The sequence below is a fragment of the Spermophilus citellus genome (genome assembly GCF_964194105.1).
Source record: "Spermophilus citellus genome assembly, chromosome: 18".
Taxonomy (NCBI): Eukaryota; Metazoa; Chordata; class Mammalia; order Rodentia; family Sciuridae; genus Spermophilus; species Spermophilus citellus.
Genome location: NC_138200.1, coordinates 39,863,668 through 39,886,380, shown reverse-complemented (window position 1 = coordinate 39,886,380; position 22,713 = coordinate 39,863,668). Strand labels below are relative to the sequence as shown.

The window sequence follows — 22,713 nt, the reverse complement described above, 5'->3', positions numbered from 1 at the left end:
AATGAATTACTTTTTATGGTATCGGGGGATGAACCCAGAGTATACCAGCACTGAACTGCATTTCCAGACCTGTTTATTTTTTATTTTGAGACAGGCTCTAAGTTTCTAAGGCTAGACTGATATAGGTGTTCCAGTGCATCTGACAGATATAATTATTACAAACAAGAAAAAAAAAAAGAAGGCAAATATTTACATAGTTTTGAAAGCAATGTGGTTTTTAAGAAAGAGATTAAGTTTCAATAAGGTTTATTAAGGAATCATATTCTTTCAACTTACAACTTGCCAAAAATTATCTGGATGAAATATGTCATTTTGCATATAATAGCCCTGAAAGTGTAAATGAATTGTTTTACACTGCAAAACAAATTGTTTCTTCTACACCACTTTTTGCTAAGAAAATAAAAAAATGGCAAGTTTAACTAAAATACATAAATATGCGTATACAAATAATCCTATGCTATGAGAATATAGTACCAAAAATTATAATAATAAATTCAGAATATTTTGGTAACTTGGCTGTTTTTTATGAGTAAGAAAGAAGTATAATACTGGCAAATTTTGCAAATGCAACTTTCTTCTCCTGTGCCTAATATTGAAAACTATTATTTTCTCAGAGACCTTTCCTAAGTAACAAATATCTCTAAAACAGAAGTCATATGTACAAAACAGCTGAAATGTTCAATTCTTTACCCTAGTAATTGAAATCATTGTCTCCTTTAGCCTAGCATGTATTTGTGTTTGACAATTATTAGCAAATGAGTATTATCAATTCTTATCTATATTTACATTTTCTTTTATTATATTCAATATTCAAAGGGGTAAAAAATCAAATGGAATAAATTACTACATAAAATCATATGATAATTGATTATAATTATCATAATTATTATATTTGATATACATGAATTATCAGTTTTACAGAATTAGAGTTACAATAAAATACAATAAAGTATACTGAGTAGAATTTCACCTGTCTTGTAGTATACTTTCATGAATTGACTAACAAAGACCTATAGATTTAAAGAAATGTAGAATTTCCTATTCAAAATAGATTCTATGACAAAAGTTCATCTTGTAGATTGGCTGTTGTTGGGAACACAAAATAAATTTTCATATAAAAATAAACTGATAGTGTACATGTTCCTAGATTAAAGAATATGATATGTCACCATTAAAATACTTGAAACAAAAGACAATGACAATGAAAAAGACAAGTTTTATAAGTAATAGTAATTCACTTTTAATTTTTCATAACTATTTTCCCAGAAAAGTTTTTAAACCAAAAATTTGAGAAAGGGGTAAAGACACCTTTCTATTTTTGTTGTTGTTGTTGTTTTAGACTGGGGACTGAACCCAGGGGTCTTACCACTGATCCATATGCACAGCCCCTTTTTAAAAAAATATTTTATTAAAAACAGGGGTTTCTTAGGGCCTTGCTAAATTGCTAAGGCTAGTTTTAAACTTGCAATCCTCCTGGCTTAGCCTCCCAAAACACTGGGATTATAGTTATGCTGAGATTATAGGCGTGTGCCACCGGATTTCCTTTAAATTCTTAAAGGAATGTGTCAGCACTTTAAGTGATCACTTTATTGTTCCTATGTTTGCATTAAGATAAAATTGAAATTTTGTTAGCTTAGTGCAAAAAAATAAAAAGGAAGAACGACTCTCCTTTTCTTGTAATATGGTAAAAATTTTTAAAAAGGGCATGATGAGATATCTGGTTAAAGGAGATAATTAGCTCAGAATACAGTAATTCCCAGGTCGAAAATTTTCCTAAATTGTGAAAACAAAGTCAGTCAGTGCTATCCAGTATTAGCATTTTGTAAATTGCTAGCAAAAAGGACATGAACTAGATGCATACCTCTTGTTGATTTCTGTTCTTAAAGACTTAGCTCATATATTTTAACCTGCATAAGGACTTCTTAAACGTCCCCAGGCTAAATCATTCATTTGAAATATGTTTAAACAGCACTCACTATGCCAACAATGGCAATAATGAATTATACCAGATGCCCTTTGTAGAGAAGTACCTGCAATACTATGTGATGACGACCATGACATGATAATCTGAGTACATGCCTAATTCAGATTTGAGAAATCATGAATGGCTGAGCTGATGTCAGGTGAATGAGAGGGAGAATCAAAGAGTGGGAGAATGTTTCCATAAAAACAAGAGGCAAGAGGAATCAATCATGGCATATTTGAAAAATGTGGATCTGAAGTTCAAAAGAGAGATGTGGGCTGAACAAATAGAGAGTTGGAAGACATCAGCAAGGAGATGGAAAAATGAAGCCACAGACAACACCTAAGATCAGTAACAAGAATAGAGGGCCTAAGGGAAGACTCTCTGACATTTAAAAGACAATAGAATCAAGTCTGAAAAGCAGCAAGCAGAAAGCTAAACAGTATAGGAGAATGGTACCACAGAAGCATTTTAAAAACCACAAAGCATTCTACACAGGTAAAGTAAGGTAAACAATATGACATATACATAATATTTAGCAGCAAGAATGTTGGCTAATATCTTGAAGTGTGTGGTAAAGTTAGGAGGTAGAAGTGCTGCATTGTGGAGTGCACAAAGCATGGGAGGGAAGAAAAAGGAGACACCAAATAATAAATATTCTTCCTAAAACAAGTTTAGCTTCGAAATCAACAAGCGTGTGGGGCTGGGGTTGTGGCTCAGCGATAGAGTGCTCGCCTAGCACATGCAAGGCCCTGGGTTCGATCCTTAGCACCACATAAAAGTAAATAAGTAAAATAAAGGTATTGTGTTCAACTACAACTAAAAAATAAATAAATTAAAAAAAAAAAAAGAAATCAACACGCGCAATAATGGAGACACTGGTTCAAAGTGTTAAGTGTGTGTGTGTGTATGTACCGGGTACATTTATATATGGAATATAAGATACAACGAGAGACCAAAGAGCACTAGATTAATGAAAGAAAATTAAAAAAAAAAAAAAGGAAAAAGAAAGGGATAATCCAGAGAGCAGACCCTGGGAAATCATGAAATCAGACCCATTCAGTCCAAGGGAATCAGTCAATTCATCACCACATATTTAAGTATTACTTAATACGTCCCAGATTCTAGGCTTGAAATAAGACAGATTTACCTTTAAAGCAGGTTAAATTGAAAAGAAGGGAGAAAAATGATATAAGAAAATAAGCACAATTTTTGAATAGCAAAGGTATTATGAATCAGATAAAACAAAGTTAACCAGTGATAACTAACTGGTGGGCTACTGCAGCTGAGGTGGGCAAGGCAGGCTTACCAGAGAAGGGAATCCTAGAGATTTGAATAATTTGAAGGGGCAATTCTATGGAAGATCTGGGGCAAGGGTAGTAGGACCAGGAGAGAAGCATAGAATAAACTTTGATATTAGAGGAACAGAAAGACCAGTGTACCTGGACTATTCTGGGTGAAGGGCAAAGTGAAGGAAAAGGTCAATGGGAATTTGGCTTTTATTCTGAGAAACAAGAAGCATCTGGAGGGTATGACTTGATTATTGCTTTGAAAAGATTTCTCTGGCTACTGTTTGAAGGATAAGGTATAGAGAGGGAAAAATAAATGCAAAGACAATCAATTGAACATATGCCAGAATGATTCAGGAAATAGAGTTAAGGGAGGGGAGAGACAAATGTTTCAGAATAGAATGATTACCAAAGGAGTAAAATTCTTACAAGATAAAAACAGATAAATTATAAGCCACAAGGTTTACCTAAGGAGAGAGACCATTTCTACAGTATCCTAAAGGAAGAATAAGTGGAAATATATGCAAGAAGATATAAAGGTAGCTCTTGTCTTACTGTTTGCTACATGAAATATATATCAACCTCATTATTGGAGGTTGCTGGTGGTAGGGTGGAAGGAAGGGTTGAGAAAAGAGGTGAGAGATGATCCTCATAAGAAGTTGGAAAGCGAATTTACTAGCACAGTGGTTAAACAGCATGTGCTTAATCTTGTTTGATGTGAGTACATCTCACATGACTTGAGGATTTTTTTCAACAATGTTTATCTGCTTAGAGAATGTGAGAAGTAAAAGAATATTTGGGTTTCACCTGAGCTGAGGTTAGCAGAGATGTAAAACAGAGGGAAAGGCAGGCAAAGGGAATTAAGGAACTTAGTTTAGGCATTGACACCTGAACTATAAAATCTAGGTTGAATAATGAGAAAAGAGTGGGCATGAAAATGCTAACACCTAATAAGTAAGGGACATTGTGATGAGGTTAATGAATTATGAGAAGTATCCAGGTTAAGGAGTTGGAAGGACGGAATTGAGGGTCAGAATTCATATTTAAGAAGCAGTGCTATTAATGGTGATGACAAGATGAAGTACATGATTATGTGAATATATGCCTAAAGAAAAAAGAAAAAAGATACTGGTTTAGAAAAAGCTCAAGAAACTGAGACTGCCAGGTGTAGTGCTGGAAGGCTGAGACAGAAAGATCAGAAGTTCAAGGCCAATAAGAGCAAAATAAGGAAACCCTGTCTCAGAGAGCTAAGGGAATTTCTGTTTGAAAGCTTTCCTACCTTTTTTCTAAAACGAAGGAGGGATATCAGTTGCCAAGAATAAACAGTTGAGTAGGAGGTTAATGTGGGAAGGTTCAAACTCTAGCAAAACACACACACACACACACACACACACGTTTCTGAAGAGATGAATGAATCAGTCAATATATTTCTGTCTGCCTTAATGGCATCTAGGTTACAAATCATTCTTAACTTTATCACCACCACCATATTGTTATGATTACAACTTTTAGTGACAAGCCAATGATAAGAATAGCAGAAAAATGGTAATGAATTGGCAAGGGTTAATTCCCAAGGTAGGGGATTTTCCTATTTGTGAATTTCCCTGAATTAAGGAGCCACTTAACTAAGACAATATAATGTTTGCCTCATCGTGTTAGTGGAAAATGAATATACACATTATTTACTTTACCTTGCATCTACTCCATCAAATACTTTCTGACACTCATTACCAATGACTTCTTGCTTTAGATAATATAGCATTCTTACACGAAGCAAAACCCTGAAAACAAGAGAAAATAAAAAGGAACAAAGATTATTCACTTAAAAAAATTCATCTAAGGGGTTAAAGATAGGAAGGAATCTGTACATAAATTTTCTTTTGGTGAGGTGGGGTGTTCTGGGGATCAAACCTGGGAGTGCTTTAGCACTCAGATCACCAATCCTTTTCCCCTTTATTTTTAAATTTTGAGACAGAATCTCACTAAGTTGCTAAGGATGGCCTTGAACTTGAAGTTCTCCTGTTTTAGTGACACAAGCTGCTAAGATTACAAGCATATGTCACCATGCCTGGCTGAATATGTATATTTTTAAAAAAATTTAATTTGTTTTAATTAGTTACACATGACAGTAGAAAGCATTTATGCACTTTGATTTATCATACATTGATGGGATATAATTTCTCACTTTTCTGAGTGTACATGTTGCAGAATCATATTGGTCATGTAGTCTCTCTCTCTCTCACACACACATATTATATATACAGTACTAATGTCTATTTCATTCTACTATCTTTCCTATCCTCACATCCCCTCCCCTACCTTCCCATCACTTCCTTCTACCTAATCTAAGGTAAAGCTGTTCTTCCCTAGGGCTCCCCACCTTATTGTGAATTAGCATTTGCTCCTTAGGGAAAACATTTGACCTTTAGTTTTGTGGGATTGGCTTATTTCTCTTAGCATGATATTCTCCAACTCCAACAACTTACTGGCAAATTCCATAATTTTACTCTTCTTTAAACCTGGATAATATTCCATTGAGTATATATACCACATTTTCTTTACCCATTCATCTGTTGAAGGATACCTAGGTTTGTTCCATAGTCTAGCTACTGCGAATTGAGCTGATATACACATGTGTCACCATGCCTGGCTAAATATATATACATTTATAACAAAATGAGTAAATGAACTTCATTAGTATCAATATATGAAAGATTTCTACAAAATCTCCACGTTATTATTATTTTCCCAGTAAAAGATAATGAGTTCATCTGAAGGCCAGTTCTATTTATCTGTTGGTGAAAACAGTGACACAACGATATCCTGATTGCCAAAGGATACATGATTAAATTACTAGCAGAATTAGCCTAAGACAATGCTATCTCTATATAACATGCTTTATGATTGCTGATAAATTAAGAAAGGTAAACTTTTAAGAAATAGTATTAAAATACCCTACTACCTACTTATTACAGTGGTGTTTTATATGTTTTTTGTAGCCTTCATCTTGAAGTAGTTGCTCAGGATTATATTTTCGAAGCCATTCTGCTTTATGTATATCAAATGAACTTGTCTGAGTCTTCACTTTTTTCCCTTTTCGACCCCTGGGTACAGGAGCTGATAGGCCTGTTAAAATGAGAAGTCCATGTGAAATCAGGAGAAATTTGTATGAAGACCTATAATATGAAAGATTTTTTTCTAAGGACTGTGGTTTTGGCTCAGTAGTAGAGTGCTTGCTTAGCATGCGTGAGGCACTGGGTTCATTAACAATATTAACCCAGTCACAATATTAAAACAATTCCCACCCCCCAATTATCTAATAATTCTGTATGTCTAATTAGAATGATCATTATAATTTCCGTTTTGTTCCCAAACAGGTTGATTTTTTTCTACATGTGAAAAGGACAAGATCAAACTTATCCCTCTATTTTACTTTTGCTGCCTAGTTACTAAAAGATAGGATTGGCCTCTTGTCTTTCAAAAATTAATTTTACTAATAACATGGATTAGGTTGGCCATTGGGGGTTCCTGTTCAAGATAGCTAAATTCATCATTTCTTGAGATTTTGTTGTACAGTATTTAAAAAAAAGTATCCCTACTCATCATCATCATCATCATCACATAGTTCATATTTGTTTCTGAAGTCCCAACATAGACTTTTCTCATCTAATTCACTCACTCCCTCTTCCCAGAGATCATCAGTACCTTGAATTTGTTTTCTTGTTCCATGCCTGTTTATATAATTATTATATATGGATGAAGAAATGTTTAGCATAAAAGTATTTAAGTATTTAGTATTAAGGGCACTAAATTTCAGTAGTTAGTATTAAGGTTTATATCATGCATGTAATCCTACAATAAATCTCTATTTTAAAAGCTTATAGAATGAGATCTTGGCAAATCTCTTTTTTAAATCCCTATTTTCAGCTTCTTGCTTGGTGTCTAATAACATCTCTTTGAAGCTTAAAAACAGATATTTTTCCCCATCTGACAATTTTTATATTTTCACAGGGAGATATATATATATATAGTGTGATTACATATATTTATTTTTACCACTTCATTGTTTTCATTCCCTCCTTTCTGTGTTGTTGCAGAACGATAAATAACTTTGTATTTCAATCCCTTATATTCTCACTGGTTTGGAAAGTGAACAGTGCATATTTCAAACATATATACAAAATTTTCCTGATAAAATCTGTAGATATTCTAGATTTATAAATCTTCCCATTATTTTCTCAATTCCACCATTCAGTTCTTCAATTCCTGTAATTTACAGGTTTGTTTGTGCTCTCATTGTTTTTGTTAGCATTTTGTTCCTTCAAAACCACTGTATGGTATCTGAAATATCTTCACTAAAATTAATTATAGTTCAAAAATAAACTTTTCCCTTTCCTCCAAGTTCATTCTAATGGTTTAATTTTAGCCTCTATCTTTCATGTGAGAAACTATCTCAGATGTCTGATAATCTTTCGATATGTTGGCTTTTATTTAAGAATAACAGATTAAAAAGCTAATATGTAGTTTAAAAGTATTGAGCCTGTTGAATGTGAGATCACAGAAGAGCAAATGACTGGAGTTTTGCCCTTAGATAATGGTCTAGCAAAGTTCAAAGTAAGGTGGTGATTTTCGTACTTGAGTACTGTATTACCAGTATCCAAATATTCACTCAATGCTTACTTACTAGCACCACATATTAACTACCAGTTCAACCCAAAGATCCTTATATTTTACTCTACCTAATGAATAAACTTCAATTTTCATCCTGCTATATGGAGTTGAAGAGGTTATCTGGAGATCTGTCTCTTTTTAAACAGCTTTTAATTACAATCCCTGTCTTATCACATAACACTTCTAGAGGTGTCATATGCCCAAAATTCTTGAGACTTTTAAGAAATCTGTGAAGAAAAACAGTCCCCCCCCCTTTTCCACAGCTAAAATTAAGCTCTCTTTGGTTGGTTAAGTCAGGTATCACTAATCTATTTGCTTTCAACTTCTAAAACTTTGTTGATACTTTGTCCCTCACCCTCCTCTTTTCTCAGGGTTTATGCTTATTTTAAAATAATGTGGAACATAAGCATATACAAAAGTAGATGGAATATTATGATGAATCCCCGTGTGTTATCATCCAACTTTAATAATTATCAAAAATCCATGGCTATTTCATCTCTATTCTGTATACTACCCAAGTTCCCATACTATTTGAAGTAAATCTAAGATATTAAACATTTCACTCATAAACATATTAATGCCTCCTTAAAAAATGTCTATGGAAGGTATTATGGTATTATGGCTCAGCGGCAGAAAACATGCCTTGTATATATGAGGCACTGGGTTTGATCCTCAGCGCCACATAAAAATAAACAAACAAACAAACAAACAAATAAATAAAGGTACTGTGTCCATATACAACTAAAAAAATATTTTAAAAAAAGTCTACATAGGGGGCTGGGATTGTGGCTTAGCGGTAGAGCGCTCGCCTGGCACGGGTGGGACGGGGGTTCTATCCTCAGCACCACATAAAAAATTAAAGGCATTGTGTTGTGTCCATCTACACCTAAAAAAAAAATAAATAAATAAAACTCAGTTTAAAAAAAAAGTCTACATAATTCCTTAATATTCAATATTTAAATGTCCAGTAATCTAATAAAGATAATACATTTTTTCTCTTGCTTATCTTAATCAGAATCCAAATAAAGTCTCTAAAATCCAATCTCTCTTTTAAATATTTTCTTTAGTTGTAGATGGACACAATACCTTTATTTAATTAATTTATTTTTTATGTGGTGTTGAGGTTAGAACCCAGTGCCTCACACATGTTAGGCAAGTGCTGTATCTCTGAGCTACAACCTGAGCCTGACTCCAATCTCTTTTAGGTTATAGCAGGGTTTCACTCTCAGTATTATTATTCATGTTTTGGGCTAGATGGTGGTTCATTGTGAGAAACTGTTTACCTCTAACCTCTACCACACTAGATGCAAGTAACATGCTTAAGTTGAGATTAGCTGTGGTGGAAGTGGGACTAGACTGAGTCATAAGATCATCTCTGGTTGAGAAGCACTAAAGCCTTGTTATTTTCTTCCTCATTTTATTTATTTATTTATTTATTTTGCTCTGGGGATTGAACTGACGGGTATGTTGCCACTGAGTTACATCTCCATTGTTTTGAGACAGGGTTTTGCTAAGTTGCCCAGTTCACAGTGGCCTTGAAATTTTGATGCACCAGCCTGGGCCTCCTGAGTAGTTGGGATAGCAGGCATGCACCAGAGTGCCTGGCTTTCTTTCCTATTTTATAAATGGAGTTTCAAATAATAGTGAAATCTGTGTGTTTCCTCCATCCTTACTCAGAAGTCAGTGCTTCATATTAACTACATGTCTCTTATTAAGATGGGCTAATATAAACCATCCCATATAAAATATGTGCTTGCTTTTGTCCTCCATCTCAAGATTTGGTATATTTACTTAACAATATTTATCACAATCTACAATTATTTAGCTAATTTATCTACATTCTTATTATTTCTGTCTCCCTGGCTATAATGTAAGGTTTATGAGCTCAGGAGTCTTGTCTAATCTTACATCTTTTTATTTTTTTTTCAGCACTCTGCACAAGAAACATACAATAGGCGATCAATTAAATTTTTTTTTATTAAACAGGACAAGATGGCATCACAAATTTAAGGCACAATAATTTTTTTTTTAAAATAGAAAAGAACATTCTGTTAGCAACTTATGGACAAAAAAGTACTTGCATATTCCTCTGATATGGGTGTAAACTGGTTTAATCACATTGGAAAGCAAACTAAAGTATTTATGAAAATTTAAAATGAATATCAATGCTTTTCAAACTTTAATATGCATACAAATGGCTGAGGATCCCACTAAAAAGAAGATTCTGATTCAGTAAACCTAAGGCACTAAGACTTTGCAATTCTAAGATCTCAGGAAATGAGATGTTTTTGATCTAGAGACCACATTTAAAGTACTAAAGATATATGTTTGCTATACCTCAATAATTCTACTTTTTGATATCTGCTTTACTGAAAGATTTATTCATATGCATAAGAAGGACTAAACAAAGCTGTTCACTGAAACTTATTTTTTAATTTTCTAAAAGTGGAAACCTATATATCCATCATTAAAGGAAATGCAAAACAAATTAAGAAATATACATACTATGGAATACTAAACAGAAAATAAAAACTGAGATGGATCAACATGAACACAAATGGAAAGATCTCTATATAAGTCAACAACTTGTAAACTGATACATATATGACAACAATAAGTAAAATCCAAATATCTAACAAACTAATAACACTGGCATTTTCTGAAGTTGGAACTTCAGAAATGAAGATGAAAGTTCCTTAATACTACCTGAATGATGTAATATTTTATAGGAGAATATGTTAAGCGTTAATTATTTAACAACAACAAAAACTTTTAAAGAAAACAAAAGAATGTTTTTACCTAGATGATTTTGTAACTCTCGTGTCTGCCCATCTTCAGTTGGAGTAATAAGATCCCATATGAAACCTTTAATTTTCTCATCTCCTCGGTAATGAACAAGGCAATATGCCAAGAGAGCTCGGCAAATTATTTCTACATCATGCTCATTTAACTGCCTTTTAAAACGTCCATGAGACAGAATCTCTCTCCATCGGCCCCACCTAGTTATAAAAGGTATATTTACATTGATATTAAGTAAAGTTCTAGAAAGAAACAACTTACAGATGAGGAGCAAGAGAAAAAAATCACACACACACAATCAAAACCAACAACACAACAAACAAAACAACTCTCTCATTAACAGATTTTGCTAATGATGTTGTCCTCCATGTATGAACAAAGAGGAATAGTGTGGTAATTTCTATTATATTTACTCAATAATGAAATATAACATTATCTACTTTGTATTACTAAATACGCAAATTGGAAAACAAGGAGTTTGATGTGATAAATTTATAATTTAAACACTTAACCTATCTCCTCATTCTCCAATTGAATATTTGTTAAATACAGAAATCCTGGATATTTAAAAAATAGATTTTAACAAGATAAAAATTACTGGAAAACAGTAATTTTCGCTAACTTTATATGACTACTTAAAAAAACATTAAAAATAATATTTTACCCATAAACTAGCAAGTTTTTCTCTACTCTGAAGCATTCAGTTCTTCCATAGCCATTGGAACGATCACAGGGTCTCCGTAGTTTGGGTTTTTCATCTCCTTCACTTTCAGCTTCAGATAATTCAGCCAATTCATCTTTTGTGGCACTAAAGGGTCTTGTTTGTTTCCTAATTCTTGGAGTGTCAATAACCAAGCTGTTCTGTAAAATTTAACAGCTATTACTTGAAGTTATTTTTAATACTTTTGCTTGTAATAATGTTTTAGATTTTCACCTTCCAAATTATACAAACAATAATTTTAGAAAGCAAAAAAAAAAAATTACTAATAAGTTCTGCCACTCTACCAAATCACCTTAAAATATTTACATTCCTCTAAAATTTTTACCACATATGTACAATTTTGTAAAATTACAGTCAAAGGCTTAACATATTTTGGTATTCTGCTTTATTATTAATATAAAAATCACTGCACTTCTACAATAATCATAAAATAAATTTAGGCTAAATTTATGCCTCCTAATTTGTTTTACCTAATTAATTCACAATTTGATTTAGACTTTTGATTTTTAACATAAATAATGCTAAAGTAAATATTTGTGATCTAAATTTATCCTAGAAATAAATCTGAAAGAAGGAAAATACATAACAATTGAAACACTGGTTAAAAGTTATAAATATTTTGTAGATTTAGAAATATGTTTTAGTAATCTCTAAGAATTATACTAATATTAAAAGGCAATATATGTATCATCCTCCCTATAGTCAATTTAGTTTAATTCATTCAAAATACATCTTCTACTTTTATTAAAAAATTTCTCTAAGTTAGGGAAACCATATTCTTGAGGGTCAGATAAATGTGTTAAAAAAAATGCTGTTCAGAATGAACTGTACAAGAGGGTCTAAAGAAAGTCAGAGAAAACATCACAAAATAGTGATACCAGACTTTGCCAGGCAGGGAGGAAACAGCATTACAAGAGGAGGAAAGAACAAGGGGCCAGAAAAGGAATCACATATTTAGTCTAAGTCTGAATCATAGAGCAGAAGAGAATATAACTCATTTATGATTTTTAATAGTGATTTGTAGAGTTCACTGCTTCTTTAGCATATGAAAATGCTTCAGACTATAATATTTTTTCAAATTTACTTGCTTCACAAAATTATATATTTCAAAAACACATTAAGTATTAATGACTGTAAATGGCAGTGATGTTGTTCATAACTGTTAAGCTTTACATGTTAAAAAAACTACCTAAAAAAGATTCCATGTGGGCTGGGGTTGTGGCTCAGTGGTAGAACACTCGCTTCGCACGCGCCAGACCCTGGGTTCGATCCTCAGCACCACATAAAAAAATAAACAAGTGAAATAAAGGTGTTGTGTCCAACTACAACTAAAAAATAATTTTAAAAAAAGATTCCATGTATCAATATTTAATATGAAATTAATCATGAGGATGTTATTTTGAAAGTAAGTAAGGATAAGAAACATTAATTCCTATAAAATTATTGGACAGGTGTCTTAGAAGGTAGGCAGTTAATGCTATAATTATCATTTCCATTAATTTTATTTTAGCTTTCTGGCTCTGTCTTCCTAGAGAAGTCATAAAAGAAAGAGTTTATAAATGTCACTTCTTGACTGCTTTTTTTACTGGATCATTAATGGGTTGACACCAACAAAACAAAAAGGAGAAAAGTAATTTATGAATTTAAGAGATATAAAAAGGATTAAATTAAAGCAATGTCTAACTCATTCTCCTACCTCATTTCAATTTATGTGTGCAGAGATTTTTATTAGTTACCTTTACAACTGAATACCTTTAAGATACTATTATGTTATTGCCAAAGTATCTCAAAACAAAATTACCTTTCGAGGGAAATAAATACTTACTCTGCCACTGATGGCATCAATATCTATTTCTGCTTTTTTAGCCCATTTTTGCCAGAAATTGGGATCATCTAAGGAAATATCTGTCCGGTTTCCAGATGCCACAAAACTTGCCTGAAATATATAATAGCAATTTTTTCAAGTCATTATGAAGTTGAAAGGGAAAATCTATAAAAGTACACTTAAAATATTATCTCCTCACATTTACTGTGGATAGAATTTGAATTCAGTATACACACTCAGACTCAAAGAATGTTTCAAATCCAGTGGTCTGAAATATAACACAGCATTTGTTTAAAGCAAAGGCCTGATGCCAACACAGGTTAGAGTTTATGAGCAGAGTTAAATAAGTTACTACTGTTGGTTAACTCTTAATCTTTGTAAGCAAGGAAACTGCATAGGACAGATATACATAAACATTAAGAAATTAAGGTACAAAAGAGTTAGAAAAATCTACCTACACAATATAGTTCATTTTCTGGTACCATACTTTATATCCATCACGTTTTCAAATATGTATTATCTCCTGAAAAAATGCAACATAATATATGGAAAATAAAAATGAATACTGGCTATCTTTATTTTTAAAATTCTTTTCCAGTGGCTGCAGATGTAGGTTGGTGGTAGAATGCTTTCAAACCACGTTCAAGGTCCTGGGTTTTATTACTAGCACCATTAAAAAAAAAAAAAAAGAAGGAAAAAAGAAAAGAGAAAAAAGATACTTTCCTTACTATGAATATACTGTATAAATGTTGTAAATATTTAAGAAAATACAGAACAAAAGAAAATAAATATTTTACTTGGAAGAAACGTTAGTACATTTCAACTCTATAGTTTGTGGATTAATAACCATTATTTATAATTTAAGATATTGAAAACAAAAATGCCATGTTAAAAAAAATCATCAAACAGTTTTATAAAAAAAAAAAAGAAGAAATAGATACATGATGCTTTAAGCAAGAAAAGGGACGGAAAAAGTCATGCCAAATCTTATACAAATAAATAGAAGAATATTTTTTTAAAAATATTTATTTTTTAGTTGTATTTGAACACAATACCTTTATTTTATTTATTTTTTTATGTGGTACCGAAGATCAAACCCAGGCCCTTGCACAGGTAGGTGAACTTTCTACCACTGAGACACTACCCGGGTCCCAATAGAAGAATATTTTACACTAAAAAGATTTTTAAAGGTGAACCTAAGAGGTAAATTAAAATACTGCCTAATTACTGGAATGTAATTGAGGATCTTAAATCTTCATTTTAAAAAACATTTTGATAGAATTTTAAAATGTTGTAAAACCATACATTAAAAGAGAATAAAACTTAAAAACAAGCCATTACAACACTCAAGATAACTGAAGGTTGAACACAAGATAATAAACATCAAGGAATTATATCTAATTTTATTTTTAAATGTTATCATATTGTGGTTATGTTTTTAAAAAGTCTATCTTTAGTAATACTATGGAAACATGTATAAAGTGATGATATGAGAGCTGAGCTGAGATTTGCATCAAAATGATATGAAAGATGGGTGGGTAGTAATGAAACAGTTTAGAATGAGTTGATAATGTTCAAGGTGGATGATGAGTATACATCTTTCATCATGATATTCTGTCTGCATTTGTAGTTTAAAACTTTATAAAATGATTACAAAATGATTAGGAACAAAATTGAAATATTAAATGCCTCTGTATGAAGTTTGAATCTTAAAGATTAAATTCTAGTCATTGCTTACCAAGTAATAAGTACATTCATTCATTCCACCTAGCTTTCCTCTGAAATTGGGCTTTTAAGGTGTTTGTATAAAGTGTTAAATATTATAAGTGTTTAAAAATGTCTTTTCCTGGCATATTTATATGAAATTGAAGTGACAGTAATAAATGCTTTAATGAAATGAATTTAAATTCCTTTTTTCTTTTTTGCTTCCTCTAACCTACAGAGTAAATATTATAAAACTTTTTAAAAAATTATATATATATTTTTACTTGTTTGAAATGATGAATGTGGTAGATTGGATTATGACTCCTGAAGATATATTGTCCTAATCCCTAGAATGTTATATTGTCTTATATGGTAAAAGTGAGTTGGCAGTTATGATGTAGGATCTTGAAATGGGATATTAGCTTATCCATGTGGCTGCTAAATGTCATTACAAGTGCCCTTACAAGAAGGAGGCAGAGGAAGATTTGTCTATAAAAAGAGGAAAAGGATATGACACAACAGAAGCAGAGATTGGAGTACTGTGGCCACAAGCCAAGGAATGCAGACATTCTTAGGAACTGGAAGAGATAAGAGATTCTCCCCTGGAGCCTCCAGAATGAACCAGCCTTGCTGACTCTTGATTTTAACCCTGGCAGACTGATGTTGGACTTCTGACATCCAGAACTATAAGAGAATAAATGTGTATTGTTTTAAGCCACTAAATTTGCAGGAAATTTTTACAGTGGCAATAGGAGATAATACAATGAGACACCTATTAATAATAAGCCACATATTAAAAACTCATATCCAACCTGAAATAACAAAGGCTAACTAGCTTGATGAAACCAAATGAAGAAAGCCATCATTATCCGTATAAAAAGTAAGAACAGATTGAGTATCCCATAAGCAAAATGCCTGGGATTACTTCTATTCAGATTTCAGATTTTACACATTCATTTATGCAACATTTGCTTAGACTTTACTGGTTGAGTATTTCTAATCCAAAAATCTCAAACTGGAAATGTTCCAAATCCAAAACTTTTTAGGTATTGTGTTGATACTCAATTTTGGAGCACTTTAGATTTTGGATATTCAGAGTACAGATGCTTAACTTATTTAAGATAACATTTCATCAAACTGGCATATGAATAAGTACAATGGACAGATATCTAATAATGTGCTAGTAAGTCCTAAATTATACGGGACTTCACTTTGACTCAGAAACAAATTTCTTGCCAAGCTTCATGGAGCACAGCAGTACTCCCAGCTACTTGTGAGGCTGAGGCAGGAGAAGTCCAAGTTCCAGGCCATCCTGGGTAACTTTGTGAGACTTTGTCTCAAAATAACCTTTTAAAAAATATATATACATATATTTTAGTTGTCAACAGATCTTTTTTGTTTTATTAATTTATTTATATGCAGTGCAGAGGATCAAACCCAGGGCTTCACACATGCCTGGCAAGTGCTCTACCACTGAGCCACAACTCCAGCCCCCTCAAAATAAAATTTAAGAAAAGGGTTGGGGATGTACTTCAGTGGTAGAGTGTTTGTCTAGCTTCTGCAAGGCCCTGGGTTCAATTCCCAGTACTGAGAGGGGGCGGGGGAAGACAGAAAGAAAAAAAAATTAATTTCTTACAACCAAGGACATATGATATTTTCAAATCTTCACTGATACAAATTTAACAATTTTTAGAAACTGTGAAAAGTTCACTGAACAGAGTTCACAGGGCTTTATTTTGAATTCTAGTTCACTGATACATGTACCTTGAGATTGACCCCAGGCCCTAGTAGTGGGGGTAAACTGACGGCAATCTACCACTGATTATCCCATCCCTTTTTAATTTTTTATTTGAGACAGGGTCTTGTTAAGTTGCCAAAGCTAGCTTCAATCTTGTGATTCTCTTGCCTCAAATTCCCCAGCAGCTGGGATTATAGGAATAAACGTTTGTACCCAGCTTGCCCCTTGAGATTGAAATCAATCTAGTAAATGCCTATGTTTTATATATATTGGAGAACACTCAACATGCCATAAATACCAAAAGACATTGGATGAAAACAGATTTTTAAATGCTGTAGTAGATAATCATTTTTATTCTGATACCACATAACTGTTGAAAATTAAAACAATTTGCCAAGAAGAAACTAATTTCATAATTAAATAGCTTTGGTTACATTCATTATAACAAATTTTTATTTTTCAAACAAAATTTTCTAAAGTTCCTAAATAATTCAAGATGATATTATGAACTGACAGATAACCTAATTTCAAGATAACTTATATGATTCTCAAGGATTGTGACAATGGAATAATGGCTATGGAAATGAAAAGCCCACGTGGAAGATGTGATGCAGTCCCGGTTCATGCAATTCAAACTTTTTTTCCATACCAAATTTTAAAAACTCACACTACAGCAGCCTGGGAATGCAGCTCAGTGTTAGAGCACTGGTCTAGTATGTGCAAGATAACAACAACAACAACAAAAAAATCGGATAACAATAAACTACTCTATTTCTAGGACAAACCTGATGTCCTTACGAAAACCTCTCAGAACAAGGTTTAGATGATAGCTACTTATACACGAAGTTACGAATAATGAGTTCTATGAGAGGTGGGAGGGAAAGGGAGAGAGAAGGGAAATTGCTTGGAAATGGAAGGAGACCCTCAGGGTTATACAAAATTACATACAAGAGGAAGTGAGGGGAAAGGGAAAAATAATACAAGGGGGAGAAATGAATTACAGTAGAGGGGGTAGAGAGAGAAGAGGGGAGGGGAGGGGGGATAGTAGAGGATACGAAAGGCAGCAGAATACAACAGACATGAGTATGTCAATATGTAAATCAGTGGAAGTGTAACTGATGTGATTCTGCAATCTGTATACGGGATAAAAATGGGAGTTCATAACCCACTTGAATCAAAGTGTGAAATATGATATATCAAGAACTATGTAATGTTTTGAACAACCAATAAAAAAAAAATAAATAAATATCCTTATTTTTGAAATGGGGACTTCCTATGTTGCTCAGGCTGGCCTTGAACTTGGATCCTTTTGCCACAGACATCTAGAGTAGCTGGGATTACAGGCATGCAAAACCATATCTGGCTTGGTCTAAGTATTCTTAAAAGCAGTGTGTGTGGGCTGGGGATGTGGCTCAAGCGGTAGCGCGCTCGCCTGGCATGCGTGTGGCCCGGGTTCAATCCTCAGCACCACATACAAACAAAGATGTTGTGTCTGCCGAAAACTAAAAAAAAAAAAATAAATATTAAAAAGTTCTCTCTCTCTCTAAAAAAAAAAAAAAAAAAAAAGTAGTGTGCTCTATTTATGCTATATATAGCAAAAGTCTTTGAAAATTCTAGGAAAAAGTATAAAATACTACCAACAAGGAAGTACCACATTCCATTCTGCCAAATGTCCACTATTTATTACCATTCCCATACATCTAATGGCACTGGCCTAATTATTTAGGAAATAAACAAATTATAAAGCAATTCTCTGGACTCTTGTCAGCTATTTTGTGAGCTTTTTCTCAAAATCTAACAGTTACTTACTTTCTGAGCTGAGACTTTAACATAGTTAAGTGTTTCTTATTCTAAGGGTATATCTGATTATGAGTAGTGTATATCTGAATTATCTAAGTAATACTTTCACAGTATTTTATAGTAGAGAAGGCTAAGTATGATGATTATGATCTCTTTAAACTCTAGAAAGACTCAGAGGTTAAGTTAATTGTCCAAGGTCACTCAGTTTATAAGTCAGAATTGAAACACTGCTGTTTTGACTTCCATGATTATTATCATTAACATTTTAAATGAGGAAGCCTAGACTTATATGTGGTCATTATATGCTTTTTTGTATACCTTCATTACAAAAAATATTAAGGAAAAATCTCTCTATGCTTAGCCTAATCAATAAAGATGACAATTAAAACTAACAATACCTTTGGTATTAACTGGATTTCACGGAATTTTACACATAAGAAAAAAAATCTGTATAACGAGGACTGGTGTTACATGCCTACAATCTTAGTTATTTGGGAGGCTAGGACAGGAGGATCCAAATTCCAGGTTAGGCTGGGAAATTTGGCTGAGACCGACCCATCTTAAAATAAAAATAAAATTAAGGTCTAGGAATGTAGCTCAGTGGTAGAATGCCCTGCCCTGGATTCAATCCCCCGACTCATGACGCAAAGGAATAAAAGTAAACAAGATTTCCCATGAAAGACATTAAAGCTAGCCATCATGACCACTTTTATTTAAAACCTTATACTGAATCATTATTTCTTTTGGTTCTATGATACTACTATCTACTTGTACTACTATTTATTTTCTATTAACTATTAACTTCCCCAATTTTTTACCTGTATCACAACCAATTCTCCTGGATGCCCTATATATGTTGCAAGCAAAGGCTCCAATATTTTATTTTCCCCATATGAACTTCTTTCTGCATTCTTCATGTTTTATAACAATATGACCCTACTAGCTACAAGTCAGAATTGTCAGTCATTTTGATAACCTGTTCTACAAATTTCTAGTTGGTCATCATCAACCTACTGATGTAAATGGATCTCTACTCTCCTAGCTCATACATCGTTAGTTGCTAAACATATTTCTTTAAGATCTACCTGCCTCTAGACTTTCTCCTTTCCAACTTGTTTTCCACATTGCTGCTAGAGTTAAATTTTGAAACTTGATTGCATGTGACTATTGTCTGCTTAAGAAGCTTTTAAAAAAAGCTGAACTGCCTTCCAAATGACACATAAATTTCTTTACAAATTGGATCCAACTTCCTGAACTTCTTCACTTTCAACTCCATCTAATTCATTCCATGCCATATTCTGAAACCTTCTCTATACATTAGCAATGCATAATTCAGTTATGAGGATTTCTCTCTCTTTTACAAACACAATGTAATTCACAATTTTGTCAAGCTTCAACTAAGGCTTTCCTTACTCTCTGCTCTCCTATTGAACACAATGAAACAATTTCTTATTTTATTTTTTCCAGCAACTATAGTCCTTTCATTTTTAGTATAGTATTTAGGAGGGTACCTGACATAAGATTTCATTGGCCTATGAATGAATGCAAGCAATTTCTATTTGAAGAATGATATCATTACTTTTAGTGAAGCACATTAAAGACTACTATAACAAAGGGATTCCCCATAAAGACAAAGATTTCTGGGTGAGAAGCAAAATGGGGATGAGAATGGGGATGGGGACGAAGGAAAACATAGAAAAGAAGATGAAAGAAGAAAATTTGTATGAATCAGGACAGATGATAAAGAGTACTGTGATTAAAAAAAACACTTCAGATGAATGGAAAACATAGGTTTAACATGTCTGTTGAAAAGAAAAGAAACAAGGAAAGAATAAAACATAAAATATGTAAAGAATATTAGTAAACTGAAATATTTTTCCTACAAATTGAACATATTAATTCTTCTTTTAAAGAAAGAAACTTCATTTTATTCTCCCAAAATTAGATTTTAGTATTTAAAAGGAAATAGGAATTCTTTCCTCTCCATTAGGTTCTTTTAATTATTACGGTTAATATAAGCTGATTTAACCTCCTACATTATTACTTATATTTTGCTGTCACTGGTATATATTTTTTAGTTTCTAAAGTTTTTTGATTTCAAATGTCCTATTCTGAATAATATGCAAAAGTAGTTGCAAGTATTACAATTTGGCTCCGAAGAATTTGTGTGAAATTTTATGTAAGATCAGAAAAACTGAAGGAAAGGGATATATTATTTATAACTTTGAGATAACTCAGTATATTTATAGATTTTGAATAAGAGACATTAAAATTTTTCAGTAAGAGACACAAACATCATTGCTTATGTTTAAAAAATATAGTACTCACTGTTACCTTGGCAAATGTTGACCCACGTCCTTCTGATTCAATTGTAATCGTTTTTGTACGACGCAGTAAAATCTGATCTATATCCTCTTCACAGAATTTAGAGCCTTCATCTTCTTCTTCCATAATGGCACCATAAGCACCTCTTCGAAGCAGGTCTTCTATTTCCTTTTTAGAAAGCTGTTGAATCTAAAAGGAAAAGAATTCTGGTAACAACTGTATTTTTAAAGTTATAGAATGCAAAAGTATCCCTAAAGAATGTCAAAATTGTGAGAAGATATGTTTAACTTGCATTTGGGTTGGGATGCAAATGAGAGAGAATTCATGGAAAGAATATATGTAAGTTATTGAATCTTAAAGCTTTGTTTTAAAATAATAATTACCTCCGATTTCAAAAGGGTGCAATTAAATCAAAGTTTAAGGGACAAGTAAACTCTCAAGGTTCTTTTTAGTACTGATTTTTAAAATTTTCATTTATTTATTTATTTATTTTTGGTACTGGAAATAGAACTCAGGGGCACATAACCAACTGAGACATATCCTCAGTCCTTTTTTGTACTTTATTTAGAGACAAGATCTCACTGAGTGACTTAGCACATCACCTTTGCTGAGGCTGGCTTTGAACTCAAAATCCCCCTGCCTCAGCCTCCCAAGCCAATGGTACTAATATTTTATATTAGACAAAATTCTTTTTAAAAAATATTTTAGTTGAAAATAGATCTTTACTTAATTTATTTATTTATACGCAGTACTGAGAATCGAACTGAGAGCCTCACACATGCTAGGCAAGCATTCTACCACTGAGCCACAACCCATTACTTATAGCAAGATGAAGATAAAGCTAGAAGTTTGAAATTTAAAAATTTTTGAAAAACTTCACATAAGTAACACAGAAAATTTCACAAATTCTAGTTTGCTATGCCATCATACAAACATCCTAAAAAGGGATGAGATTCTTTTTTTTTTTTTTGGTACCAAGATTGAACGCAGGGATACTTAATTACTGAGTGATATCCCCAGCCTTTTTTATTTTTTATATTTTGAAACATGATCTCATTAAGTTGATGAGGGCCTCATTAAATTGCTGGAGGCTGGCTTTGAATTTGTGATCCTCCTGCTTCAGCCTCCCAAGCTGCTGAGATTATGGGCATTCACCACTGCACCCTGCAGAAATCAGAACATTTTTATCTTGAAGACAGATTCTTAGAACTCATAAGCTTTGAAGCTATATAAACAGACCAAAAAGGACTTCAAAGTATTAACTAAACATAGCTCTATTCTGGAAGCCTGTTAGTGGTCCTTGTGGACCAAAACTGATAGATACACTACTTGAGGTAAACCTAAATACAAACAAAATTAACACAAAATCTTGAAGTGAAAAAATATATATACATACACCACCAACATTACTTTCTCTTCCACTCATGCTCTGTAACACAGCTTTATCTAGGCCCAATTTCAGACTGGCTCGGTCAAACATCTCTCTCTCATATGAATTACGAGTTACTAATCTGTAGACTTTAACTGCTTTGTTCTGACCAATTCTGTGGCAACGAGCTTGGGCCTATAAAAAAATGAAAAGTTACAGATTCAATTTTCTTCACAAAACAGTCTACCAAATATATAGAATATAAAACTAGAAGATAATTTTTAGAGACATTAGCTACTAAACTAACTTTTTTCTAGAAATAAACACAACTTTATAGAATGAAAAATAATCCCACAATCATCATTAAGTTAATATTTAAGATTATACTACAAAGAATATAAATAAATCCATGGGGAATTACTGTGTTTTCATGGGGGTATAGTTAAGCACCTCTAATTTGGAAAAATAATATGCTCCAAAATCTGGTACTTTTTGACAATCAATCAAAT

General features: G+C 32.7%; 1 protein-coding gene across 11 annotated transcripts in view; it reads right to left on the bottom strand.

Annotated features, from left to right (window-relative positions):
- CHD9 (chromodomain helicase DNA binding protein 9) overlaps positions 1 to 22,713 on the bottom strand; it is a 219,037-nt gene that overhangs the window by 40,170 nt on the left and 156,154 nt on the right. For all 11 annotated transcript variants that reach the window (XM_081274950.1, XM_081274958.1, XM_081274956.1 and 8 more), the window contains 7 exons: positions 22,232 to 22,399; positions 20,845 to 21,024; positions 13,269 to 13,379; positions 11,387 to 11,583; positions 10,723 to 10,922; positions 6,219 to 6,378; positions 4,944 to 5,033 (listed from right to left, as the gene is read on the bottom strand). In XM_081274950.1, coding sequence (XP_081131076.1) covers positions 4,944 to 5,033; positions 6,219 to 6,378; positions 10,723 to 10,922; positions 11,387 to 11,583; positions 13,269 to 13,379; positions 20,845 to 21,024; positions 22,232 to 22,399 — 1,106 coding nt within the window. The remainder of the gene's footprint in view (positions 1 to 4,943; positions 5,034 to 6,218; positions 6,379 to 10,722; positions 10,923 to 11,386; positions 11,584 to 13,268; positions 13,380 to 20,844; positions 21,025 to 22,231; positions 22,400 to 22,713) is intronic.